This window comes from Pristis pectinata, chromosome 3, assembly GCF_009764475.1.
Source record: "Pristis pectinata isolate sPriPec2 chromosome 3, sPriPec2.1.pri, whole genome shotgun sequence".
In the NCBI taxonomy this organism is placed as follows: domain Eukaryota; kingdom Metazoa; phylum Chordata; class Chondrichthyes; order Rhinopristiformes; family Pristidae; genus Pristis; species Pristis pectinata.
The window spans coordinates 42847528-42872885 of NC_067407.1; the positions used below are offsets into that span (position 1 = coordinate 42847528).

General features: G+C 39.5%; 1 protein-coding gene across 13 annotated transcripts in view; it reads right to left on the minus strand.

Annotated features, from left to right (window-relative positions):
• pde4dip (phosphodiesterase 4D interacting protein) overlaps nucleotides 1-25358 on the minus strand; it is a 342932-nt gene that overhangs the window by 12996 nt on the left and 304578 nt on the right. For 10 of the 13 annotated variants that reach the window (XM_052010871.1, XM_052010870.1, XM_052010862.1 and 7 more), the window contains 8 exons: nucleotides 24149-24325; nucleotides 16550-16795; nucleotides 13310-13441; nucleotides 11724-11846; nucleotides 10139-10328; nucleotides 7455-7576; nucleotides 4641-4874; nucleotides 2951-3067 (listed from right to left, as the gene is read on the minus strand). In XM_052010871.1, coding sequence (XP_051866831.1) covers nucleotides 2951-3067; nucleotides 4641-4874; nucleotides 7455-7576; nucleotides 10139-10328; nucleotides 11724-11846; nucleotides 13310-13441; nucleotides 16550-16795; nucleotides 24149-24325 — 1341 coding nt within the window. The remainder of the gene's footprint in view (nucleotides 1-2950; nucleotides 3068-4640; nucleotides 4875-7454; nucleotides 7577-10138; nucleotides 10329-11723; nucleotides 11847-13309; nucleotides 13442-16549; nucleotides 16796-24148; nucleotides 24326-25358) is intronic. The other 3 variants (XM_052010872.1, XM_052010867.1, XM_052010869.1) reach the window with 2 other exon arrangements.

Consider the following 25358-nt stretch of genomic DNA (forward strand, 5'->3'; position numbering starts at 1 on the left):
TCAGCCGACAATGTCTGTGCTGACCATGATGCCAATTTAAACTGCACAAGGTCTATATCCCCCCCCCCCCCCCATTTCCTGCCTGTACATGTATCTGTCTAAATGCCCCTTAAACATTGCTATTGTATCTGCTTCCACCACTTCCCCAGCAGCAGGTTCCAGGCACCTACCACACTGTCAAAAAAAAAACTGCCTCACCAATCTCCTTTAAACTTTCCCCCTCTCACCTCAAAGCTATTTCTGCTAGTATAAGATATTTCCACCCTGGGGAAAAAGACTCTAGCTACCTGTAAACTTGTATCAGGTCACCCCTCAGACTCGATGCACCAGAGAAAACAATTCAAGTTTGTTCAACCTCTCCTTGTAACTAATACTCTTTAATCCAGGCAATATCCTGGTGAACCTCCTTCTGCACCCTCTCCAAAGACGGCACATTTTTCTTATAATGCAGTGACCAGAAGTGCACACAGTACTCCACATGTGGCCTAACCAAAGTTTTTCCAGGTGCAAAATGACTTCCTGACTTTTAAATTCAGCTCCCTGACCAAAGGCGGCAAGTGTGCTATATACCACCTTTTCCACCCTATCTACTCATGTTGTTACTTTCAGGGACCTATAGACTTGCACCCCAATTTACTGTATATTTTCCCTCTTTCATTTGATGTCCCAAAGTGCAACATCTCACACGGCCAGATTAAGCTCCATCTGCTATTTCTCTGCCCATATTTCTAATTAGTCTATATTCTGCTGAATCCTTTGACAACCCTCCTCACTATCTACAACTCCACCAATTTTTGTGTTATCTGCAAACTTATTAATCAGCCCACCTATACTTTCATCCAAATCATTTACATATATGTGTCACAAACGGCAGAGGTCCCAGCACTGATCTTTGTGGAACACCACATCGCAGATCATCAGTCAGAATAACACCCCTGTTTTCCTGTTATGTATAAACAACAATTTATATTGTTTCTATATAATAACAGGCAAGAGGGCTAGTGCTGAGAATTCCACCACAGTCTCAACTTGCACTTTCCCTTAGATTCTATGGGCTTTTCAAAGAGAAAAAGGAAATTCGGCATGTTCCCGATGACCCTCACCAATTTTTTATAGATGAAACCATAAAGTGCATCTTATCTGGATACATCGACTTTTGACATGGCAACTACTCTGCCAAAGACAGCAAGAAATTGCAGAGAGTTGTGGACGCAACCCAGTCTATCACGAAAACCAGCCTCCCCTCCATTGACTCTGTCGACACTTCCCACTGCCTCAGGAAAACAGCCAACATAATCAAAGACCCCTCCCATCCTGGTCACTCTCTCTTCTTCCTCCCGCCATCGGGCAGAAGATACAAAAGCTTGAAAAACATGCACCACCAGGCTCAAGGGCAGCTTCTATCCTGCTGTTGTAAGACTCTTGAACAGACCTCTTGTATGATAAAGATGAACTCTTGATCTCTCAATGTCTCATCATGGCTCCTGCACTGTACTTACTCTGTAACTGTAACACTATATTCTGCATTCTGTTACTGTCTGTTCCTTTGTACCATCTCGCTGTACTTATGTTTGGAATGATCTGTCTGGTTGGCATGCAAAACAAAGCTTTTCACTGTATCTCACTACATGTGACAGTAATAAACCAATTACTTAAATCTATATACAACATCAAATGGACTACCCTCATCGACCCTTGTTACCACCGAAAAAAATTTCAATTTAGATATAACCTTCCCCTAACAAATCCATGCTGACTGTCCTAGACTGTTGTGCCTGTAAATGCTGATTTATGTCATCATTCAGAATATTTTTCCGACACTTGTCCAGCACCAATGTTATGCTGATTGACCTGTAATTATTCAGTCTATCCATTTCTCTACTTTTCGACAACAGTTTCACATCAGCAACCTTTAGGTCCTCCAGCGCTGCGGATGAAGATTGATATATGATAGCCATCACTTATACTATTTTCTCCTTTATTTCTTTTGACCCTGGGATACATTTTATCCAGTCAACCTTTGGATTCACTTTTAAAAACAACTGACCTATTAATATACCCCCTCTCTCTGTTTATTGTTTCCAATACTTCACATTATTTTCCTCCATAATGATAATGCTTTCTTCTGTGATGCATTTCAACTTCACACTCACACTGTCATTTAGATTTCTAAATAGCCCTACTCTTCCATTTATCATTCACTTTTCTTTCACATATTTATTCTATATCTTAGGGTTTTCCTCGATTTTACCAGCCAATTTTCCATAGTGGTCTAGATTTGGAAATTCCCTCTTTTCCTTTAATGAGAACATATTTGATCTGTACTTTCACTCTCTCTTACTTGACCACCTCCAACTGCTCCGACCTTGATTTACCTTCAAGTACGGTTTCTAGTTCACTTCTGCTAAATCATATCTTTCAGCCGAGTAAAACTGATCTTAGCCCAGTTTAGAAGAGTTACTCCTGCACTATCCTTGTTTTTTTCCATAATTATGTAAAACTTAACTGAATTACAATCTTTGCCTCCAGAATGCTCTCACAGATACCCTTTCCACTCAACCAAATTCATTTCTTAAAACTTTGTCTAGAATCAGCCTTCGTCTAATTGGACTTGCTACATACTAATTAAAAAATTTTCATGGCAACAAATTACTTACCAAATTGTCCGAGTAAAACTGAAATCAGTGGGATAGATTTACAAAGAATGCAGCACCAAAATCTATAGTGACAGACTCAAAGGACATGTAGATCACTATAAAGTTATAAGCAGATAGGAGTTAGACAGAGGTGAGAGGCAGACGACAGATACTGGACAATAACAAATATTGGACAAGGACAAAATGCAACAAATAAACAGACATTTGACAGGCAAAGTGTCAGATGAATGATCGGCGAGGAAACAGACAAATTAAGGATACCAAAGAAGTTACAAACGAGGCTATAAACCTACCATTCCGCTGTGATGTGTCTTCCATATTAAAATCTGCCACAGAGGAATTCACCTTGGAGTGCATTTGGAAAGATGAAAACATACCAGTGTCTCGAACAGGTGGTGAAGGCACACAATCTACAAAGTATTATAAACATCAGAAAAACCTGAGTGAATATAATTTTTCCAGAATAGTATCAACAATAATCATATCATTTATTAACTGAATTAAAAACCTTAAGAATTATTTTAAAATAATGATGGTGATAAAGTATCAAATCATAAGATGTAACACAATGTACAAATGTTGATCAAGGCCTAAAAATATAAGATGAGACATGACCTCAGTCCAAATGACCATAAATAGTATCATTAAGGCCCTAATATTGACTCATTCTGCAAGTTCTGAGAATCACACTGGTTACTACCTACTGGAGCTATCTAGGTAGTATTACTGCATTATCATACCCTAGAAATTCTGGGATAGGCATAATAAATACATGGTGCATAGCAAGCCAACACACTGTTTGTGCAACAAGTTATCATGTGCAATTGAACAGGCCTTTTATGTGTAGCATGTTCAAATATCTTATGTGTTCCACCTTACTGGACGCCAAGCAATTAGTGGGATGGCAAAATGGGAAGAAAATTAGAAACCTCTATTTGTTCTCCAACCCTTTTACCTGAGGCACCTGCCTCCCATATTATTTGCTTAAGATGGGAAGGTCAGGTTTTTGATCTTCCAACGCAAGTTTCTCTCTGACCAGTGGGCATGAAGCAAGCTAAAGGCACCCCTAGTAATGCAGACCTTAACCTATATTAAGATCAGTAATTGTGTCATGAGATGTGATGCTATCACCAACTGAAGGGTGTCAACCCACGATGATTTGGTTGGAAACACAGGAACAAAGATTTAGTTAATTAATTCAAATTGTTACAATCTAGTGTCTCAGAGTTACATTGCAACATTTCCAGGTAAATGTTACACGGTAGCAAGCTTTTCAATAAAGGAGGAGATGATATAGCCCAACTTGGACAAAGCAATACCAGGGTTGGAAAGGAAACAGTTCTCAGTTTTAAATGAAATTATTTGATTTGGCCTGGTCCCTTATGGTCACATGTACTTTTCATGCTCATAAAATCCTTAGAACATTTACAGGTTACCCTACTGTTGATCAAGGAGGAAGTTTGCTTATTGGCAAAATGTTTTTACCTCCAACTCATACATAACAAGCATTAAATGATTGCTTCTTTCTTAAATACTTATTAACACTTTAAAGCAATTCAAGTATGAGAGAAGTAATCCAATCCAAAAAGTTTATAAAAATGATGAATCATGCTCAATTGTGTTCTTTAGCCTTGCCATGAAACAAAAACAATTTGCATTTCTCATCATATGAAAACAAATTAGGGTTCACAAAACATGACCAGACTAATTAAAAAGCTGCAATTCGTTAAGTGTTTTTCCCCCAACAAAACCAAGCAAAGTAAAAGTACTAAGTTTGCAAATGTATTCCTTGCAATAGGCCTAAAGTTGCTTAGAATGCAATAGTGTTAAGTACACACTATAGTATTTTACATTTCTGTTTGTTGATGTGATGAATTGTAAACATAAAAGTAGAAAATGGGACTAACACCAATTAAAGGGATTTTAGATATGGAAGTTTTTGGAAGGAAATGGAAGGCCTTTCTATCTGTCCACTGGCCTCACCCTGGAACAGCTGTTTACTGATGCTATGATCACTGGCTGATGAGGTCAAATGATTGATATTGAGGCTAGCTGGTCGATGTTCATCCATCTGTTCCTTCAGCTGCTTCCGTAGGCAGCCATTGGTGTGAATACTGTGCTCCAGCTGAATCCGAAGGCCTCTGATTTCCGTCAGGAAGTCGCTGATATCAAAGGCATGGTGCCCACCAGCATGGTGCTGAACACTTCCAGGATAAACTGAGAGGAAAGAAAGGTTACTTTTTAAAATTATGAACTTACCCTTTATTTATTCCTTTACATCTTGGCCTAGAGATTTCTTTACTGCCCTTCAAGGACATTAAAACAGCATGGTAAGTCACAATGCTGTTTGTGAAAATTGAGATCTTCGACTGAAAGGAACAGTATAATACCACGTGTGTCAGTATCAGCTATTCTCCATCGATCTATTACCAATTGTCACAGATGCTGGCATTTAAGACTCCTGGTATGATTTCTTCAGCCAATTCTTAAAAGCCACCACTCAAGCAACATTCTTTCAGCTACAGGGGAGTGGTGCTGCTGAATTAAGATACCGCAATGATGCTAAGGAGGAGATCAGGCTGTGGTAGAACATATACTTTGTGCCAGGAGCCACAGAGGCCTTGCAGGGCTACAGTGAGGTGGACCTGGCAGGAGTACCATTGGCGTCTCTGTAAGCATATGAGCACAGTCCATAAATGCCTGCACTCTGGGGAAGCCCCATACTTGCCCTGCCTCTGTCTGTGCACTGTAGGAAAAGTCTTCTCTCCTTGAAATGGAGTTTGGGTGACCTCTTTAATACAGCAGAGAGCAGCAAACTGCGACATGTGGAGGAATGATCTTGAGATTAGAAAGCTGGGAGTACCATAGTCAAGGAGTCAAGACACACATGGGGTCTGTATCTGAGGTTAAGTCCGTTTACGGAGAGTAGTAAGAACAAATAATGCAGCTTGAGTGTTGGCCCTTTAAATAACATCGTTTCAGAGAAAGCAGGATTAGTAAAACCTGGCTATTATGTGAGTAAACAGTAACTGTTATTTTTCAGGCCAGTAATGGTTCAAAAAAAAATCACAAGTTTTGTATATTGCACTACAGTTGATATCATTTGGGAAAACCACTCAAAAAGATGATAAGACAAATGAAGGTCCTGCCTAAAGTCAGGAATCAAATTTCCCAATTGGTGAAACTCAGAAATAGACACAATATTGCTTCAATCCAGGTTAAACTGATTTTCACCATTTCTCTTGGAGTTACGCAAAGGAATTTCTAGGCCTACGTATTTCCCAGCTGCAATCTCACCAGGGAGCTGAACAGCTCTACAATTTTACTCAAATCCTCTTGCAATAAGGACTAACATATCTTTTGACTTATTATCAATCCAATCATTCTGACTAAAAAATGTGACATGATAGTGACAGTAATTCCTTTCTGTTTATGTGGCATTTGATGATTTGCAATGGGCTGCTAACCCCTGTAAATATCAAAGAATGGTGTAGCCTTTCAGTTGCAAGTTTTGAACGAGTTGTATCCAGCACCTGACATAGTTCATAATTCATGAAAGCCAGGTGAACTTTTCCTTATAACTTACCCATTCAGGGTGATAAAAATAATTTATATTGTGTACTGGGCTCTTGAGAAAAACATGATTATGGAAGGCATGTCTTTAATAATGAAGCATGAGAAACATTTGCAGCACATTTAATCATTGCAGTTTTCCCTACATTTTACATTCACTTGTTTCAACTGTTGAAATCCAGGTAGCTGTACTGAAACAGGACTGAATACAGCCCGGACGTTGTTTCGACAGCATAATGTACCAGTGAAAGTATTAGAGGGTTGATTTAAATTTGCTTTTATCTGTATCTTACATTGATTTTTTTTTTAGCCTTAGCGCCTTAGGCAAAAGCATACCTTATCCTTATAATGACACAGGAGACCATTCAGCCCATCAGTTTCATGCCGGTTCCCAGGGAGTAATCCCATTTGTCCCCTTCCCCCTCCCCTTATTTCTCTGCAATTTCGTAACCTACTCTCTTCACATACATGGCCATCAACTTCACTGTGATTCTTTTTGCCTTTAACCAATATTAAGGGGTAATTTGCCAGCCACCATGGCTTTGGGATTAGGGAGGAAGCCAAAGAAATGAGAGGAAATCCATCCAGTCATGGAGAGAATGTACACACAATTAGCCTTGATAGACTAGTTGGGTGTTTTCCATTCTTTAAATTTTCATATATTTCTTTGATTCAAGTTTGATAAATATCATTTTGGACTGGAATTTAATAAAATGTAACATGGCTTCCCCAAAAAAATATGCTGCTGATAACAATCACTGTAATCCAAATACATAATGTATTCCTAAATTGATTTTAATCAAGTACATTGTACACAAAGAACATATTAATGTTTGGCAAGACACAAAGATATATCAGTTTAATTATGCTAATTTTCTGTGTGAACATACTAAATAAACCAAGTGGTTACACAAAACACAAAGACAGAAGTATGTATTAGACAGCAGCACAAAGTGTTCTGTCTATCGTTCCCACCTGATATTTTATTCCATTGACATCAATAGAGTTAATTATCAAGCTGGATGTTCAATGTGTGGCCAAAGTCACATTGCCAGATTAACATTACTTGCCAAAATAAACTACCCATAATTTCTAACATTGTATTGAGAAATTCAGAATTGTCTACCATCATACTTTTTCTTAGGAAAGGTTACAATACAGGTAGAATTAAAGGAATGAAAAAAATTGTTATTTCATGACATTTGAAATGGGAGCAGTTCTTACCTGGGAAAGTTTTCTTTCTTCCATACATCCTCTCATACACTTTAATCTGTGACTCCAGGGAATGAGTCAGCTGGTGGCTTTCTTTAAGCTGCTGTTGGAGCATAGACATCTCCTGTAACAGCCTAGGCAGATGGAGAAATCAAACATGTAAGAACAGGGAGTACAAACTTTGAGGTTCACAGCTTAGAGGAAGAAAAATTCTTCTCTGCAGTAACATAATTTATAAACCGGTTTATTGGTTTGTTTGAAAAGCAAAAAAGAAATGTTCCCCTCCTTATGTCTAAATCAATTGCTGATTCATCCTATGACATCAGGCTTTTCATTGAGCATTACTTTCAAAACATTGACAACCTCAAATTGTCAATGGGATAAATAACATAGAACCACTACCACTTACAGATGCTTTAATTATGCAATGTCATACTACCATTCTGATTCATATGATGTATCCCATCTTGGAATACTGGCATGTGGCATGCAATAAATCAAGAATGTCACTGTTCACTGCTCTTTTATCAAAATGAAAGGCTCGAATCAAGGACAGTAAAGGCTAGGGCATAGATAGGACAATGAAGGGGATTTTGCTGGAAGAATACAAACACCTAGGATTCAAAGTAAAAGCAGAACCACAAAAGTAATCTTTGATTACTAAGTATGACTAATAACCATAGCAGAAAACTGGTTACAAAGTGATCAAGATTGAGAATTTAATATTCCTGGATATACAACTGTAAGAAGAGACACAAAATATTATGCTTACTCCAGCAATAGCTCTCAGTTTCAACCTTTGAAACCTTAAGTTCCATTTCCATTCCACACACCAGCTACTGTTATTTTTCAAGTAATTTACCAGTAGTGTGAATTCTGCATTTGGACTCACATCCACAAAGAAGTGGACTGAGTAATTTCAATAAAAACCCCACAGTTTGCTGCAAGAATATTCACACTAATCACAGCAAAATTGAAATCCAGATGAAAAAAAACAAGATGCTGGAGGAGCTCAGCAGGCCAGGCAGCATCCATGGAGAAAAGCAGATGGTCAACGTTTCGGGTCTTGACCCTTCTTCAGGACTGAAGACAGGAAAAAAGGGAAGCCCAATATATAGGGGGAAAACAGAGCAGTGATAGGTGGACAAAAGATGGGAGGCGGGGTGGGCACAAGGTTGTGATGGGTAGATGCAGGTAAGAGATAGTGACAGGCAGATGCAGAGGAGGAGGGGAGAGCTGACCCACCAGGGGATGGGTCAAAGGTATGGGGGCAGGCAGCATGGGGGAGGGGGAGGGAAGTAAAGGAAAAGGAGAGATAAAAAATGACGAGAAAAACGAGAGGAAAGGGAAGAAAAGAAGGGGCGGTCGGGGGTATGGGTTTACTTAAAGTGGGAGAATTTGATGTTCATGCCATTAGGTTGTAAGGTCCCAAGGCGGAAAATTAGGTGATGTTCCTCCTGTTTGCATCTGGACTTCTTCTGGCAGTGGAGGAGGCCGAGGACTGAGATATCAGTGACAAAGGTGGAGGGGGCAGAGTTGAAGTGACTAACAACGGGGAGATGCAGATTGCGGTTACAGATGGAGTGCAGGTGTTCTATGAAATGGTCACCTAGTCTGCAATCGGTCTCGCCAATGTAGAGGAGGCCACACCTAGAGCACCAAATGCGGTAGATGATATTATAGAGAGAGGTGCAGGTAAATCTCTGCCTCACCTGAAAGGACTGTTTGGGTCCCTGGATGGAGGTGGTGTCGGGGCAGGTGTTACACCTACTGCAGCGGCAGTAGAAGGTCCCCATGGTGGATGCAGGATGGGCGGGGATGGAGGAGTGAACTAGGGAGTCGCAGAGAGCGCGGTCCCTACAAAAGGCTGTAAGGGGTGGGGAGGGGAAGATCTCCTCTTGTCCTCACATTTCATCCCACCAGCCTATGTAAGATGTCCAACTTCTTCACTAGCTGTGGCTTCCCTCCTAATGTGGTCAAGAGAGCTTGCACCTACATCTCTGCCATTTCCTGCACCTCTACTCTCACCCCCACCCCTCCTAGACCCAACAGGGATAGGGTGCCCCTTATCTTCTTACCTTGTCCTCACATTTCATCCCACCAGCCTACGTACCCCATGCCACCTGCCTCCATACCTTTGACCCATCCCCCGGTGGATATGCTCTCCTCCACATCTGCTTATCACTATCTGTTACCTGCATCTACCTATCACCACCTTGTGCCCACCCCACCTCCCCTCGTCCATCTGTCACTGCTCTGTTCCCCACCCCTGCCAATATATTGGGCTTCCCCTTTTCCTGTCTTCAGTCCTGAAGAAGGGTCCTGACCCAAAACGTTGACTATCTGCTTTTCTCCATGGATGCTGCCTGGCCTGCTGAGTTCCTCCAACATCTTGCTGTTTTTTCATCTAGCTTCCAGCATCTGCAGTCCTTTGTTTCTTTAGAATTGAAATCCATTTTCCTTGGATGAAATGACGGTTTTGCAACTGCAACATCTTACTGCAACATTCTACGCAGTTGAAATCAGCCTTTACATGTGACATATACATTAGTCATTTATTGAGCAACTCATTTGATTGGAACAGATACTCCAGTGGAATCCAGCTCCACATAATGCAGTCACATGGCAAAATGAATGAACAACATTAGCCTGTCAATAAACCAGATAAAAACAGAAAACAACATTAGTTTCAGCACCTATTGCTTTTGTTTTGGCTGCATTGTTGCTCCTCTCTCAGTTGTAGTGTTTCCTGCTGTCTATCCCTGACTTCGACTTGCAACCTCTTGTTCTCTTCCCTCCAGTGATCTAGCTCAGTCTCCAAGAGCTTGTATCTGGCCCTGGTTGTTAAAAGGGTCTCCCTCATTTGTTCCACTTCTTTGGCCTGTTCTATGGAGGTAAAATAAAACAAATTTCAGAACAAATATAATTTTCTTAAGTTGCTGAACTTCTATGTAAATTTTTAAATTAAAATAAATGTTACTATCATTAAAGAATAACTTGTATTGATAGCTATTGTTAGGAAACACATTCCAACAAGCTTCATAAAGCCACAAGAAAAGCAAAATAAAAACAGATAATCTGCAAATGCTCAGCAAGTCAAGAAACATTTGTGGAGAGGGAACCAAGTTAATGTTTTAGGTGAATCTTTTTCTATCTCCACAGATTTTGCCCCATCTGCTGAATATTTCCAGCATTTTGTGTTTTATTTCAGATTTCCAGCATTTGGATTTTATGTTCCAACAAGAAAAAGAAATACCAAACCACAGGAAAATAGATTAGGAGATGTGAGCAATTGATTGGCAAATGTGTTAAGCTTTAAAGAGAGCCTTGAAGGAAAAGAATTTGGTTGAGAGCTGCAAGTGTACATAATAGATTATACTCTCTTATTTCACAGATTAATTTTGTTATTCACAAAAATGGTGTACAATGTTGATTTGATCATTCAAATCATCTGAACAGTGTTGATCCAAACTAATGGATAGTTTAAGCAGCTGAGAAGAAGCTGCTCAACTTCTCATGTCAAGGTCTGTGCTAGTGGCACGGACCCCCCACCCCCCCATACAGCCAGATTTGACAAATCAGAAGTTATCTGGATTCCCTAAGGGCCAGAGAAGCTAGTGTTTGCAATCACTTACACTGTTACCTATGCAAGATCAGGAAACAACACTTCCTAAGATTGAACATTTTTTTTAAAAACTGCAGATTCTGGAAATCTGAAATAAAAACAGAAGATGCTGGAAATATTCGGCAGGTCAGATGAAGAGCGCCAGATGTGAAACATTAACTGTTTCTCTTTTGACAGATGCTGTCTCACCTGCTGAGTGTTGCCAGCATTTTCTGTTTTCACTTCTTAAAATTGCTTGAAGTACAGAAAACATACAATATGCAACAATCAGCAATAGCGCATGAAATGGTCATTAAATTCAGCTTGAGAATAAAGAGTAGCATGAAAGTAATAGTATGACAGCAAGTCTGGTTGTCTGAAGGAAAAGGTAATTAAGAAAACATTGCCTATCACCCAGGCCATATTATTTAGGACTTAAACTGACCACCACTATCTCCCTGCTTCTTAAGACACCGAATTTGTATTCTTCCTTGATTTGTTAAGCTGGGAATCTGCCTGCATCTCTCCTGAGTGCTTAAACCAGGTCCACATTGATGCTATGTTTTAACTTAGTGAGGGAAGACAAAGTGGAGAATTTTTCTCTCCCTCTTTCTGTAAATCAGGAACTCTTCATTTTTCATTTAAAGAGGGTCTTCAGTCCTTGGTCAGGGTCTCACCTCTGGATACTTGAGTAAGCCGGCCCTGGAGAGTTAGGATCTCATCCCTCAGCATTCGGTTTTCTTCTGACAACTGAGTCATTGTTTCTAGTCCTTGGATATAGATGTTAGTGGGTGCAACAACTACAAGAAAATAAGAGGGACTAGATCAGACATCAAAATGTCAGGAGTGAAAAATCTTCCTCAAGGACTCCAATACATCAACATCTGAAATAGGTAGCCACTCACTTAATACTAATTACCAACCTTGTGACAATGAAGAGGACCTAATGCTGTGCATATTTATGATGGAATGCACAAATTATGAAGACACAAGTCCTCCTTTTTACATTTATTCCACCAGCATCAGGGATTAATTTGGGGGAGAGGCTGGGGGCAAAGAACAGGGGCTTCCATTGCAAAACAACATGACTCATTTATACATATAGATGCCAATTACAGGAACATTCACATAGGCAAAGGGAAAAATGCTGAACTATAGAACAAGCAATGAATGGCCAAAAGCTTTGACAGACGGATGGAACTGAAGGAGATCATTAACATGGATAAAGGGACGAAGGGGAGAGGAGAGATGCATGTAAGAAATCCCAGAGCCAGAAGCCTAGGTAGATGGCAAATAAAACCCATGGGTTGGAAGTGGGGGTGGGGGGGGGGAAGGAAAGTGCAGGTGCAGTGAAACTTACAGAGATAAGGGTGAAGCCAAGTAAGAATTTAAATATGAAAACAAAATGAAAATTAAAAATTTGAGGGATTGGAAACCAGAAGACAATGCAGGTGAAAGAGGATTGGATGACAGATTAGTGTAACTTAGTGCAGGATTTAATAAGGCTATTGAAATTTGGATATCCAGCTGGAAGACCATAGATAAATGGGTCATAAGGGGCAGGAACAAGTGAAGTTACAAAAGGTGGAAATAGATGAGAATGCAAGTTCAGAGTTGAGCAGAGAACCAGTTACATGCACCCCAGTTTAGCCTAAGGGAGTTGGCTAAGTTAGGGAGTTGGATGGTGTCAATGATAAGTGCATAGAGTTTTGTGGTGGGAATTGAAGATGATGACTTTAGTCTTCCCAGTATTTTTCTGTAGAGAATCATAGTTCATACAAGACTGACAATTAGGCAAAATCAAAAGAGGTCCAGTGTGCAAACCAACTCCGGCTTCTCATTTCACTCACTCATTTTATTATTCTTGGGTGAAATCAATGAACTCATCTCCTGGAGGAATCCTAAAAACTAAGAATTACATTTGGCTCTTCCAGCTGATGTCCTCTAGCTTTGCTTCTCCATGGTTGCTTCGGTTACAATCACTTGGGGGCATGTATATTGGAGCATCAACACACATGGCTCTTGATAAGTACCCTGCTCTACTAAATCTCCCATCTTAGCTACATTGCTGTGTAAATATTAAGTAAAGGATAGGTGCCACTTCTCAGAATAGGAGGATAGATTAAAAAGAGGAATCATTCCACCACCCTTGGAGCTGATGAAGAGCAGTACTGTTGGAGCTCATGATTCATCCAGCCTATTGCTATATTTCAGGTTTTCTTCTTGACAACAAAACTAAGTAAGGTGTCTGAGAATGTCCTACCATTTTCTTTGGCTGCAGTAGCCAGGCGCATTTCAAGCTGCTCCCTGAGTCTATCATTCGTGTGGATAGATTCCTCTAGACGCCGACGCATGGTGCGAATTTCCCGAAAATGTTCCTCCAACAATTCTGCACCTACGTGAAAAAGAGATAGAGATAAGGCAATTATGATGAAATAGTTGCAATTATAATACAAAAAATATTGCACAATTTGCATGGTTTTACGTAAAAGCTTAGAAGGATAGGGTCAAACTTAATTTTAATTACTTTTCTTTCTCTTTCCCCATATCTTCTGAGGGCTCTGATGTATACTGTGGAATGGCCACCAAGATGTTTCCTGTTCAAAACTCTATTTAATACTTATGACTGCAACAATAATGCACATTTATGAGAGATTTAATGCAGAAAATCACTTAAGGCACTTCACAAAAATGGATGCCATGTAACAGAAGAGTGAGTGGAGAATGTTTAACAAATTCTAGAAAGTCACCTATGTGGAAATAAAGGTGCAATAACAGCAGATAGAACTATCCAATTACTTTATCCAATTTTGTACTGATCCACATTGATAAAAGACAATAGATTCAGGAAAATTAGGAAAAATAGAACAGATTTTTTTTGTTCTAGACCATTCAAAGATTTATTAAGTAGATGATGGAATAAAACAAAACTGAACAAATCAGTACCAATTTCAATATCCAACCTGATGCTTATGAGCTTAAGCAATAGATATCATAAAAGATACCAGAAAGATAAAGAAAGAGATGGCCCATGAAAAATCCTTTCCATAAAAACACTGAATCTATTTGGACACAAAAAGGCCCTACAAATATTAATAAATGATTAACCTATTTAGTGTTGTTGGAAAGAGGATTAATATATTGAACATAAAATCTCTATAAACTCTCCCTTCCTCATCTTCAAAAAGTGATTCGTTATCTTTTGCAGTAAACACATAGGTAACATTAATCCAGGATAAAATTTTGCTTTTACTTCAGTTGCAATGTAAGGACAGCTTCTACCCCACTGTGATAAGACTATTGAACGGTTCCCTTATACAATGAAATGGACTATGACCTCACGATCTACCTTGTTGTGACCTTGCACCTTATTGCACTGCACTTTCTCTGTAGCTGTGACACTTTACTCTGTACTGTTACTGTTTTTACCTGTACTACATCAATGCACTTTGTACTAACTCAATGTAACTGCACTGTGTAATGAATTGACCTGTACGGTCAGTATGCAAGACAAGTTTTTCACTGTACCTCGGTACAAGTGACAATAATAAACCAATACCAATGTGGTAGGTGGGTGTGTGAGGGCTGCTGGGTAAATGGGTGGGGAAAGCAATAGAGGAGTGGAGGGAACAATCTCACACAGTATAATCCAGTTTCTGAGTGCAGTTTTTCCACAGTTTTTGTACCATCATGAGTTGTTGTCATATTCTCTTATATTATCACTATTTTTTAAAAAATAATGTGCTGTTTTTATGGTACAGACTTATCAGGTGCAGGAGTGGCAACATCTCTTGTAGGCAATGAACTACAAGCACCCATCTTTTGTGGATGGTTGAGTCAATGGAAACTCAGGAACTACATAATGTTCCCGTTCTGTTGCAGATCTCTCACAGTGGAGAAATGAATTAAAGTTCTCTGATTATGATTGTTCACCAATTAGCATTTCAAATAAAGTGGCCTTTCCAAACTTACAGGCCGGCAAGTGAGAAATAAAATGATAAATTTGGGATTCCTTGTCATAATAGCTGGGGTTCCGGGTTCATGACCCATGAACTGTAATTTGGAAACTGAAATGGTAAAGGTGAGATTAGACAACAATATTTTTTTCAATACTGATGACTTAATGAGATTGCAAATGAAAAACAACATCAAAATGGAGGAGATTCATGCACAATTTTTTGGCAAGTGTTGCTTCTGAAAATCTTTTACTGCATAAAATATGCTTGTCATACCCACATGCTTTGAGTTAAAACCAAAGGTAATGCTGTTGAAGTGAGCATGGGTAGGGACTGACATGGTGGAACATTCAGCTAAACACCAGCTCTAACTCTGGCAGGAGCTCACGTAACATTTCTGATGAAGGCAAGTCCCGACTTTGCTAATAGGTTTTGTAATCTCCAGTCCCTCTTTACAAGAGCCAGGCATGTTAGAAGGGATGGAACATGGGAGTGACTACATGGAAACCCCATTCAAGATGTATTTAACAGAACAGTCAGACAAGTTTCACTCAAACACTAGTGGCCCATCTTGAGGTGGAACAAAATGATCCTGGCCAAAGAAATAATATAGTTTTTTGGGATTGCCTTCTTCCACAGAAAGCCAAAAAGGGACACAATAGGGCAGTGTTAGGTAACATAAAAATTGCTGATGAAGACAGACTAAGATTCATCTGGTTAGTGCTCAACCATTACGCAGGCCACATTAATAATGGGATTTTTGATTAATTATAGCAATCAATTTCTATCAATTAATTCAAAACAAATCTAGAAATGAATCAATTTCAGAATAATACAGTGGAGATAAAGGTCATTCAGCCCATTGTGTTCATGCAATCCTTTTGAAGAAAAATCCAATTTTGTTCCACTCTCCCCATAGATACACAATTTATTCAACTGTCCTTTGATGTAGACTATTGAGTCTGTAGCGACTATTCTATCAGGCAATGCATTCCAAATCTTAACAACTCATTGCATAAAATAATATTCCTCATGTCCCCTCTCATTCTATTGGTTTTAATCTACGGTTCTTAACCCATCAGTCACTGGAAACATTTTCTCTTTGTCTGATCTATCTAAAGCCTTGAGGCTCTTAGATACTTCTAACCATTCTTCTCTTGGCCTTCCCTGCCGAAGGACAACAAACCCTGTTTCTCCAGACTACACCCACAACTTGTCCTGCTACCTTCAGACATTTGTGCACAATGGGACAAGTAAATCTCCCAGAGGTGCATGAACCAGAGAACCAAAATCCATACAAGCATATTTATCAGTCTCATTTTGTTTTGATTCTGGCTCGTTTCTCTCTTTACCCTTCCCACAGTGCTTGTAGCCACAGAGACTGCCACTTTCAGCACAAATAAACAGAGGAACCCTGACAATTTAAAAAGGCAGCAATTGATTGAACTTTGATCCTTGGTACAGATATTCCATTTTCATGCTGGCAATAGTGATCTTAAAGCCCATACAGATTCTGTTCAATTACCAGAGTCAAAAATGTTTCTTACCCGCCATGTTTGTCCCTGACTGGTATCCTGATGATCCAGAGGAGACATCCCCAAGTGCATTGATTCTCACAGGTTGATCAGTTGCTCCCCAGAGTGCAGTGCTGGCAAGACTGGAGGTTGTCAAGGTTCCCTGTAGATTGTTGGTACCATTCAGCTGCTGCCGAAGTGCATTCTGTGATTGTGATGCAGAGCCGGCTTGTTCTACATGTGAAGACATACCAGGGCTAGTCCCAGAAAAGGTAAGGTCTACACAGGAGTGGTTTTCAGTGGAGGAAATTTCAGTTGTGCAAGGAGAAAGGAAACAGCAATTATTTAGCTTACATTCAAGGAGACACGGAGGACCACAAGGGCAAAAACAATTTGAAACAACCAATTTGCACTGAAGATGGAGAATAAGCAGTTTCCCAATATTTCACTTATGCAATGGTGCATTTATTTGAGAGCCCAGTTTATACCTTTAGTATCAGTACTAAAAGGATTAAGCAGTAGAAGAGCCAAGCAGAAGGATTTCCATGAAGTAGGGATTCATTCACCTCTTCGGGAAACAACTTATTTCATTCTAATGTTATAATAATCAATCTTGGTGTGCTCTTCACCCACCTTCATGGGCATCATTGATGGCCTTTACACAAATACATTCTACAAAATCATGCAATACCCTGTAATTACCCATCCTGCTGTTCCTCATTTATGCTGAATTGCAGAACATTAATGGATCACTTTCTCATTAGTATTAAATTATTGAGATATGCCAAAGATGAATAGGTATACTAATTATGCAAGCAAGCATCGTTGATTAACCACTGTGTTAAAAGCATTAGGTGTATATCATGCTGAGCTTTTAGAATCAAATGGAGCATTCAAAGCATGCAGTGAAGGATTAGAAGGGATGTATTGCATCTCCAACACTAAAGCATTTTATGTTGAACAGAATCACATCACTGGAAATTAAAGGATGTCCATCTATGCTTGTACACAATTATTTAATTTTCTGTTAATACTATTAATGTTCAAACTGCAGAATGTTGAAATGACAAGTGAAGCTCCTTCTTTCACTATACCTAGGATATTTTGGACTAATTTGTCCTCTTTGATCATGCTGACAATCGTGGAATTTGTCAGGAAATCTCAATAGGACTTAACATCTATCACAGGTCTTAAAGGTAATTTCACTATCTTCATGACAAAGCCATTCTCAAAGTGAAAGTAGCATTATAGTGACACCTCGAAGCTACTCTTATTTTGCCTGTGGCTCCCCACTGAGTACACAGGTTGTTCAATTTACCATGATTTTTTTCAAAAAAATCAACTTTTTCTCTTTACTTCTGCAAGTTATGACAATGATCCCATGTTATTTAAGATTAGAGGACCTTGGCTGTCCTGAATACCTTACTGACCAACAACAGCAGGTTTTTCAACTTTCATGGATGCAGTAAATGTAAATATGTGTGGCATCATCTCTGATGTATTACATCATGTGTAATTCTGTGCGCAGGAGCAGTCTGAGGAAAAAGTTTGAAAAACTCCTTGCTTAAACACTTTTCACAAGTATTAATCTGTACACGCCGCAATCAACGTCTTTAGAAGTTACAAACTCACTGAATACTCAACACCAGTGAGGTGAGTGGGATTACAAAGAAGCAGGGTCATCAAGAGTGACCAAGTCATCAAAGCTGTCGGGTAAATAAAGGACTATGTTGATCGAGCGAGTGTGAAAAGCTCATAATTCATTGCAACAAGCATGAGGGACAGACTTGAATACAAAGAAAGATAACTTAGTGTCTTTAAAATGTGTTGCAAATTAGATAAGAAGCCCAGCGACTATCCAAGTGGAAATCAAGCGGAAAGTACAAATCAAGAGTCCACACCTCCCAGACTGACTATATTGGAAACCTTCGTAATAACAAATGAATGCAGGACTCTCTACAATTTGTGTACGAAACAAATGGGAATTTTTTTTAAGATGAATGACCAAAATTGAGGGCAAGGGCAAAAGTGCTTGAAATGATCCACATTAAATGCAGGAAGTTGAGCTTGTTAGTGGATAAAGGGCCAGATATTTACACAATATTGGCAAACTTAATTAGAAAAAAAATATAGGGCTAAATATAGCAATGGAAATCAAAGTGGTGGCAGTCAAGTAGTGCCCAAGGGTAATAATTACAGTAGAAAACCACAGAAAGGAAGTTTACTTAACCCTGAGGGGGATGAGCAATGCAATAAACATTTTCAATAGCATACATGTCATCAGTGGCAATGTAAAGGCACATTTCAAAATTAAAGGTTAACAAGTCATTGATATGAATATTGATATAGCCATCGACTATGGAAAGGGACACGTTTGACCAGAAGTTCAATAAAGCACTATTAGCATGAAGCACACTGAAGTTGAGGACATTAGGACAAATAGAATGTATAATCATCCACAACGGGCAAAAGGAAAGCTACCAATTATAGTGAGCTACCGGACATGTGAACTGCCTGATTCTGTTGGGGGATGAATTACTGAAGTTGTGGTTGGACTAGAAAAACATATTTAGTGTGAATACCACAACTAGGTTTAAAAAAAGCTTCTGGAACAATTTTAACAATATTTAAGATCTGCTTGGGCATTACGTTGTACCTCTCTCATATAGATATTAAATCTTGTGCCAAAATAATCTATTGAAACTCTAGAGTCATAGAGTTATACAGCACGGAACCAGGCCCTTCAGCTCAACTGGTCCATGCTGACCAAGGTGCCCCATCCAAGCTAGTCCCATTTGCCAGTGTTTGGCCCATAACCTTCTAAACCTTTAAAATCCATGTATCTGTCCAGCTGGCTTTTAAAAGTTGTTAGTGTACCTGCCTCAACCACTTCCTCTGGCAGCTCATTCCACAAAGAAACCACCCTTTGTGTTAAAAGAAAAATGCCCCTCAAGTTCCTCTTAAATCTTTCCCCTCTCACCTTAAACCTATACCCTCTAGATCTTGATTTCCCCAACTCTGGGAAAAAGACTGACTGCATTCACCCTATCTATGCCCCTCATGATTTTATAAGCCTCTATAAGATCACCTCTCAGTCTCCTATGCTCTAAGGAATAAAGTCCTAGCCCGTCCAACCTCTCCCTATAACTCAGTCCCTCAAGTCCTGGTAGCATCTTTGTAAATCATTTCTGCACTCTTTCCAGTTTAATAACATCTTTCCTGTAGCAATATGACCAAAACTAAACAAAATATCCAAGTGCTGCCTCACCAGCATCCTGTACAACTGCACCATGACCTCCCAACTTTTACAGTCAATGGCCTGATTTATGAAGGCCAGCATGCCAAAAGCCTTTTTCACCACTCTGTGACTTCACTTTCAGTGAACAATGTACTTGTACTCCAAGATCCCTCTGTTCTGCAACACTCCCCAGGGTCCTGCCATTCACTGTGAAAGTCCTACCTGGATTTGACTTTCCAAAATGCAACACTTTGCACTTATTCGAATTGAACTCCATTTGCCATTCCTCAGCCCATTTACTCAACTGATCAAATGCCCCTGTAATTTTTGATAACCTTCTTCATTGTCCACTATACCACCTATTTTAGTATCATCTGCAAACTTACTAACCATGTCTTGTACTTTCTTATCCCAATCATTGATATTGATGACGAACCACAATGGGCTCAGCACCGACCCCTGAGGCATGGACCTGCGGTCTGAGAACAACTTTCCACCATCACCCTCTGCTTTCTACCATCAAGCCAATTACCAATGAGCCAGCTCTTCCTGGATTCCATGTGATTGAACCTTCCAGAGAAGCCTACCATGTGGAACCTTATCAAAGGCCTTACTGAAGTCCATATAAACCATGCCTACCGCCCTGCCCTCATCAACTTTCTTGGTCACCTCATCAAAAAATTCAGTCAAGTTCGTAAGATATGATCTCCCATGCACAAAGCCATGCTGACTACCTCCAATCAACCCCTGTCTTTCCAAATATATGTATACCTTATCCCTCAGAATCCTCCCCAATAACTTACCTACCACAGATGTTAGACTTACTGGCCTACAGTTCCCAGGTTTTTCTTTTCCACCCATCTTAATTAAAGGCACAACATTCACTACCCTCGAGTCCACCAGCACCTCACCAGTGGCTAACGGTGATGCAAATATTTCAGCCAGGGCTCCACAATTTCTTCTCTAGCCTTCTACAGTGCTCTTGGACATACTTGGTCATGCCCTGGAGATTTGTCTACCTTCAAACCTATTAATACATTCAGCACCTCTTCTGCTGAAATGTGGACTATCGCCAAGACCTCCTCATTTACTTTTCCTAGTTCTGGAGTCTTCATGTCTTTTTCTACTCTTTTTCCCCTAATATGCTTCTAAAATCTCTTTGGATTTTCTTTAATCTTCTCTGACAAAGTTATCTCATGCCCCTTTTTTGCCCTTCTGATTTCCTCCTTGAGTACACTCTTGCATCTCCTATATTCCTCCAGGGATTCACTTGAACCCAGCTTAAACCCACCCTCTAGACTGATCAAACTTAGTAAAGACCTTGGTAATGTGGCATATAAATATTGAGATGTGAGGTGAGGGAATTGTTCATCATCCACATTACTATTAGAGTCTTCATAAACTCTCCAGAGCTGGATTGTCATATTGCTCTTGAGTACCACCTTGACGGATTTCTCCCATTTGCTCTTTCTTCAAGCTCAAGTTGCAGTTGAACATACTGGAACGATACTGGATGTCATGAAAGAGCTACAGAGCAAATGGGCAAAACCCATCAAACTAGTACTCAAGGGGGATAAGATAATCCAATTCTGCACAGTTTCAGAAGTGTCCCTAATAGAAAGTCCTTCTACCCACATCTCAAGATTTATACGCCACAATACTAAGCTCTTCAATAAGATTGACCATTCTCACACAGGTGCCTCATCTACTGTCGACAAAGAAAGTCAATACTTTCTGACTACTCACAAGGGGTTGCATTTGTATACAAAGCTCCTATACAGGGTAAAGTAATCATGAAAAATAGACCAGGTGACTAGGGATAAGTTGCTGCAAGGGGCCAACAGTGTGTGTACAATTGGATGACATTCTAATTGCAATCACTGCAGAGGAGGAAAATCTTCGGTAATATTTACTTGAGGAAGTATTCAGAAAACTTCAATATAATGGCAAGCATGAAAAAAAGCAAATATGCTTTGAGGAAAAATGATTTATGTATATCCTCAAACAGGATGTACATAAATTAAAGAGAACATCAAGTCAATCTTGAACTGAAAAATTGAAAAGGTTATTGAGCTCTGGATATTTCTAGATATCATCCAATATGATACTCGATTTGTACCTGATTTTCCCCACAGTGTTGACTCCACTTCATCAACCATTAAAGGAGATTGAATCTTAGTGGTGGGGAAAAGATTAGCGAAAGCACTTTATCTGTGCAAAAGCCTGATCAATGAGTCCTTTCTGGGTGCATTAAAGAAACAACTTTGTATCACAACTTGCTTTCAATGTTTCCAGCAATGGAGTTAAGGCAGTGACTGGCCAGATCATTGTAAGTCTATTGCCTTTTCAGTTATGTACACTGGCCAAAAGTGAAAAAAGTATTAAGCTCACACAGAGAAAGAAGCACTGGCAATGATATTTGGAGTTACAAGGTTTCACCAATTCTAGCTGGGAAGGTCATTCGCAGTAGTTATTGATCACAAACCTGCGTTGGCCATTCTGGGATCAAATTTGCTATTCCCATGATTTGCACATTAAGAATAGAAAGGCGGGGCCATCCTTCTGCCTCACTGCAACAATGATATTGCACACAGTGCATCTAAGCAAAATGATATGGTGGATGCTTTGTTCATCTATCTTATGAAGCTGCAGCATAGAAAACAAAATTCATATGGTACTGGCTGTAACAGGTGATTTCTCTGGCTCAGCAGTGGAAATACCTCGATCTATGCACGAAGACCTGCCTTTTGAGGCAAGTGTACAAACACATATTGAGTGGATGAACAGAACAGACACAGGTCTGAACGGAAACATGAAACTGTTCCATTGCAAATACTTTGAACTGTCTACCAAAGGGTGCATAAAATGACAATAGAGAAGTGATACTGAAGAAACTGCAAAGCAAAATTATTGAAGAACTCCATGCAGAACATTTGTGTTTAGTGAATATGAAGACATTTGGCTCTAGGATTTGTCTATTGGTCTGGTGTTGGCAAAGGTAGAAAGTGATAGATGTAGAGTATGACAGGACTGGAAAACACAACCCCCAAAGCACCACTGCAGGTATGGAAATGGCCTACAAGACGATTCATTGAATCCGTATAGACTATTGAAATAAAAGGAAGACAACTTTTTAGTATTAATCAACAACCAAAGTGGTTAGAAGTAATGCACCACCACAAAATTCATCATAGAGGAATCTTTGCCACACAGTCTTCTGGAAGTATAATCAGACATTGGTCTGTAGTTTAGACTACAATGAACAATTTATGAAGAACAATGGAATAAGGTACAATTTCATTTCTCTTTATTGCCCGTCTTCAAAGGGGAAAGTGGAAAGGTCCCTTTGAATGTAAAGATGGCATGAAGAAATAGGTCATGGAAGGTGATTGAACATCAGCATGAAGCAACAACTTGTAGCACTTCTGAAAAGTGATGGAGCTGCTGCACCCCAGAAGGATACTCTTCTGCAGAAATACTAATGGATGTGCTTGAATCTCATTCAGCCAAATTTGGAAAGAAAGGTAATTGTAACAGAATTAGCATCACAACACAAGTTGCAAGAAGCAGCAGTAATGCATGTTAGAGTTCTTGTGCTGAGACCTCTTAACAGGTCAGAAATAAGAAGATGGGATACAGGGGAAATAATGGGGTATGTAGCTTGTCAGACCTGGTGAGAGTCTCAGAAAAGTTCAAGTAGACCACTTTAGCCTTGCATGTGATAAGCTGGGGGAAAAAATCAAAGACTGAGAGATTAAAGATGTCCCTGAAGTGAATCCACAACTGTTCAAGAGCCAACATGTTCCAACGTGAAAAACATGACTGAATCTAGAGATAGATGATATTCTTTACAACATCTGGTGAATCCACAAATTCAACACTAGTAGCAACAGTAAAGCTGCAAAGATTGCAGAAACCGTGAAAATCATTTGGGCGTGGTTAAATCTGTAAATTCCTTTATGTTTCTTTTTCAAAGGGAAGTAGTAATAGGTGTAAATATGTATGACAGCATTTTCTAACGTGTGCGTACAGAGGGTTAATTATGATGTTGTCCTCAACTGACATTCACACAGACACATTTCCAACAAGAATTGATGACTAGGAACAGTTTCTTGAGCTGAGGCCAGTCTTTGGTGTTCAGGCCAATTTTTGTATCATGCACAAGGTGTGTTAAGCTAACTTAGCATAGACTGGTGACTGAGCCTTTGAAATGAAATATTATTCAGGATGGAAAATTCATAGTGACTCATGAGTAAAAAAAAAGTTGAATAGACAATTAAAGCTCATTAATATTTTTAGTGCCCCAATTAAACCTCCACCACTCCACATCATGCTGTTTCGCACATGCTCTGTTATATTGGTGGTATCTAAGCAGAATCAGGTAAAATTCTCACTTTCTCCCAGCTGTCTTTGTAACATGTGAAGTTCTTGTTGGACCTCGGCCAGAGAAAATGTTGATGGTGTCGGGTAAGCTGGCCCAAAGGGCATGCTTCCAAACTGAGAAGGGAAGTCAGCACAATATGAAGCCTGACAGGCATTAGGGCTTGGTGGTACACTGCTGGAATAGAAACCTAAAGATGGACAGCAGAATCAAAATAGAAATAAAATGAAGCGTTTTATAGAAGTAAACACAAACTTCAACATAAAACACAGTAAATGTGGAGATACTTAATAATGCTATTCCTACTGTATATAAGTCTGACCAAATTTGGAATTGGTAAATTTGAGAGTTAATTTTTTCTGCCGTTCCAAGCCCTAAAGGATCTGACTGTTACTCAGGTATATTTGGCATATTCTCAATTTTTTAATGTGTTATCCAATTGCTTGCTCCCATGTGTGATCAAGATTGTGAATGTCAATGAATGTTAATTCATCATTCAACTTCCATGTACAATCCTAATATAGCAGCAATTACTAGAGTGGGAAGCCTGGCTGGATTTTCTCCTCCTTAGCCCAAACACTTTAACCAAAGACAATAATCTTGGCTAACTCAGTACAGAGCTTTACCCCTTCCTTTTCCTGATCTGTGCTCTTGGTTCACATTGGACAGGTGTCTGGACCAACTACAATGCAAGTGTCAAAGTGATTTAAGATGGAAAGTAAATCATCTGTTCTTGCATCCATGTAGCTTCCTTGGAAATACCATGTGCATTCAGTTATCCATCAACCTGCTCTTGAGCACGTTCCTCACAGTTAGGAGATATTAGCAAAGTTGAATGTATTGTCTCCACAATATTCACGATGGGTCTTATGCGAACACTCATTCAGATGGGTTGGAATGAACAGAAACAATAGAAAGACACAGGCAGGACCTAACTGAAGGAAGAGGGATGCTTTGATACTCTTGGAGTGGCCAAGGTAGGATGGAGCCTTTTAATTAATACCAAGGCAGGTTTCACTCCTCTAGTTAAGACCCATTTCAGTGTTCTCACAAGTTTTATGTGAGCAGCAGAATTTTGTGCATGTAACATCAAACAATTTGGCCCACAGTCTACTGTTCATAGCTGAAAATAGCCCTCCAACCATATCTGTCTGGGCACACTGAAAATGGCTAACCATTTCCAAAAGTTTGGGCTCCATAGTGCTAGATGATGCATAACAAGA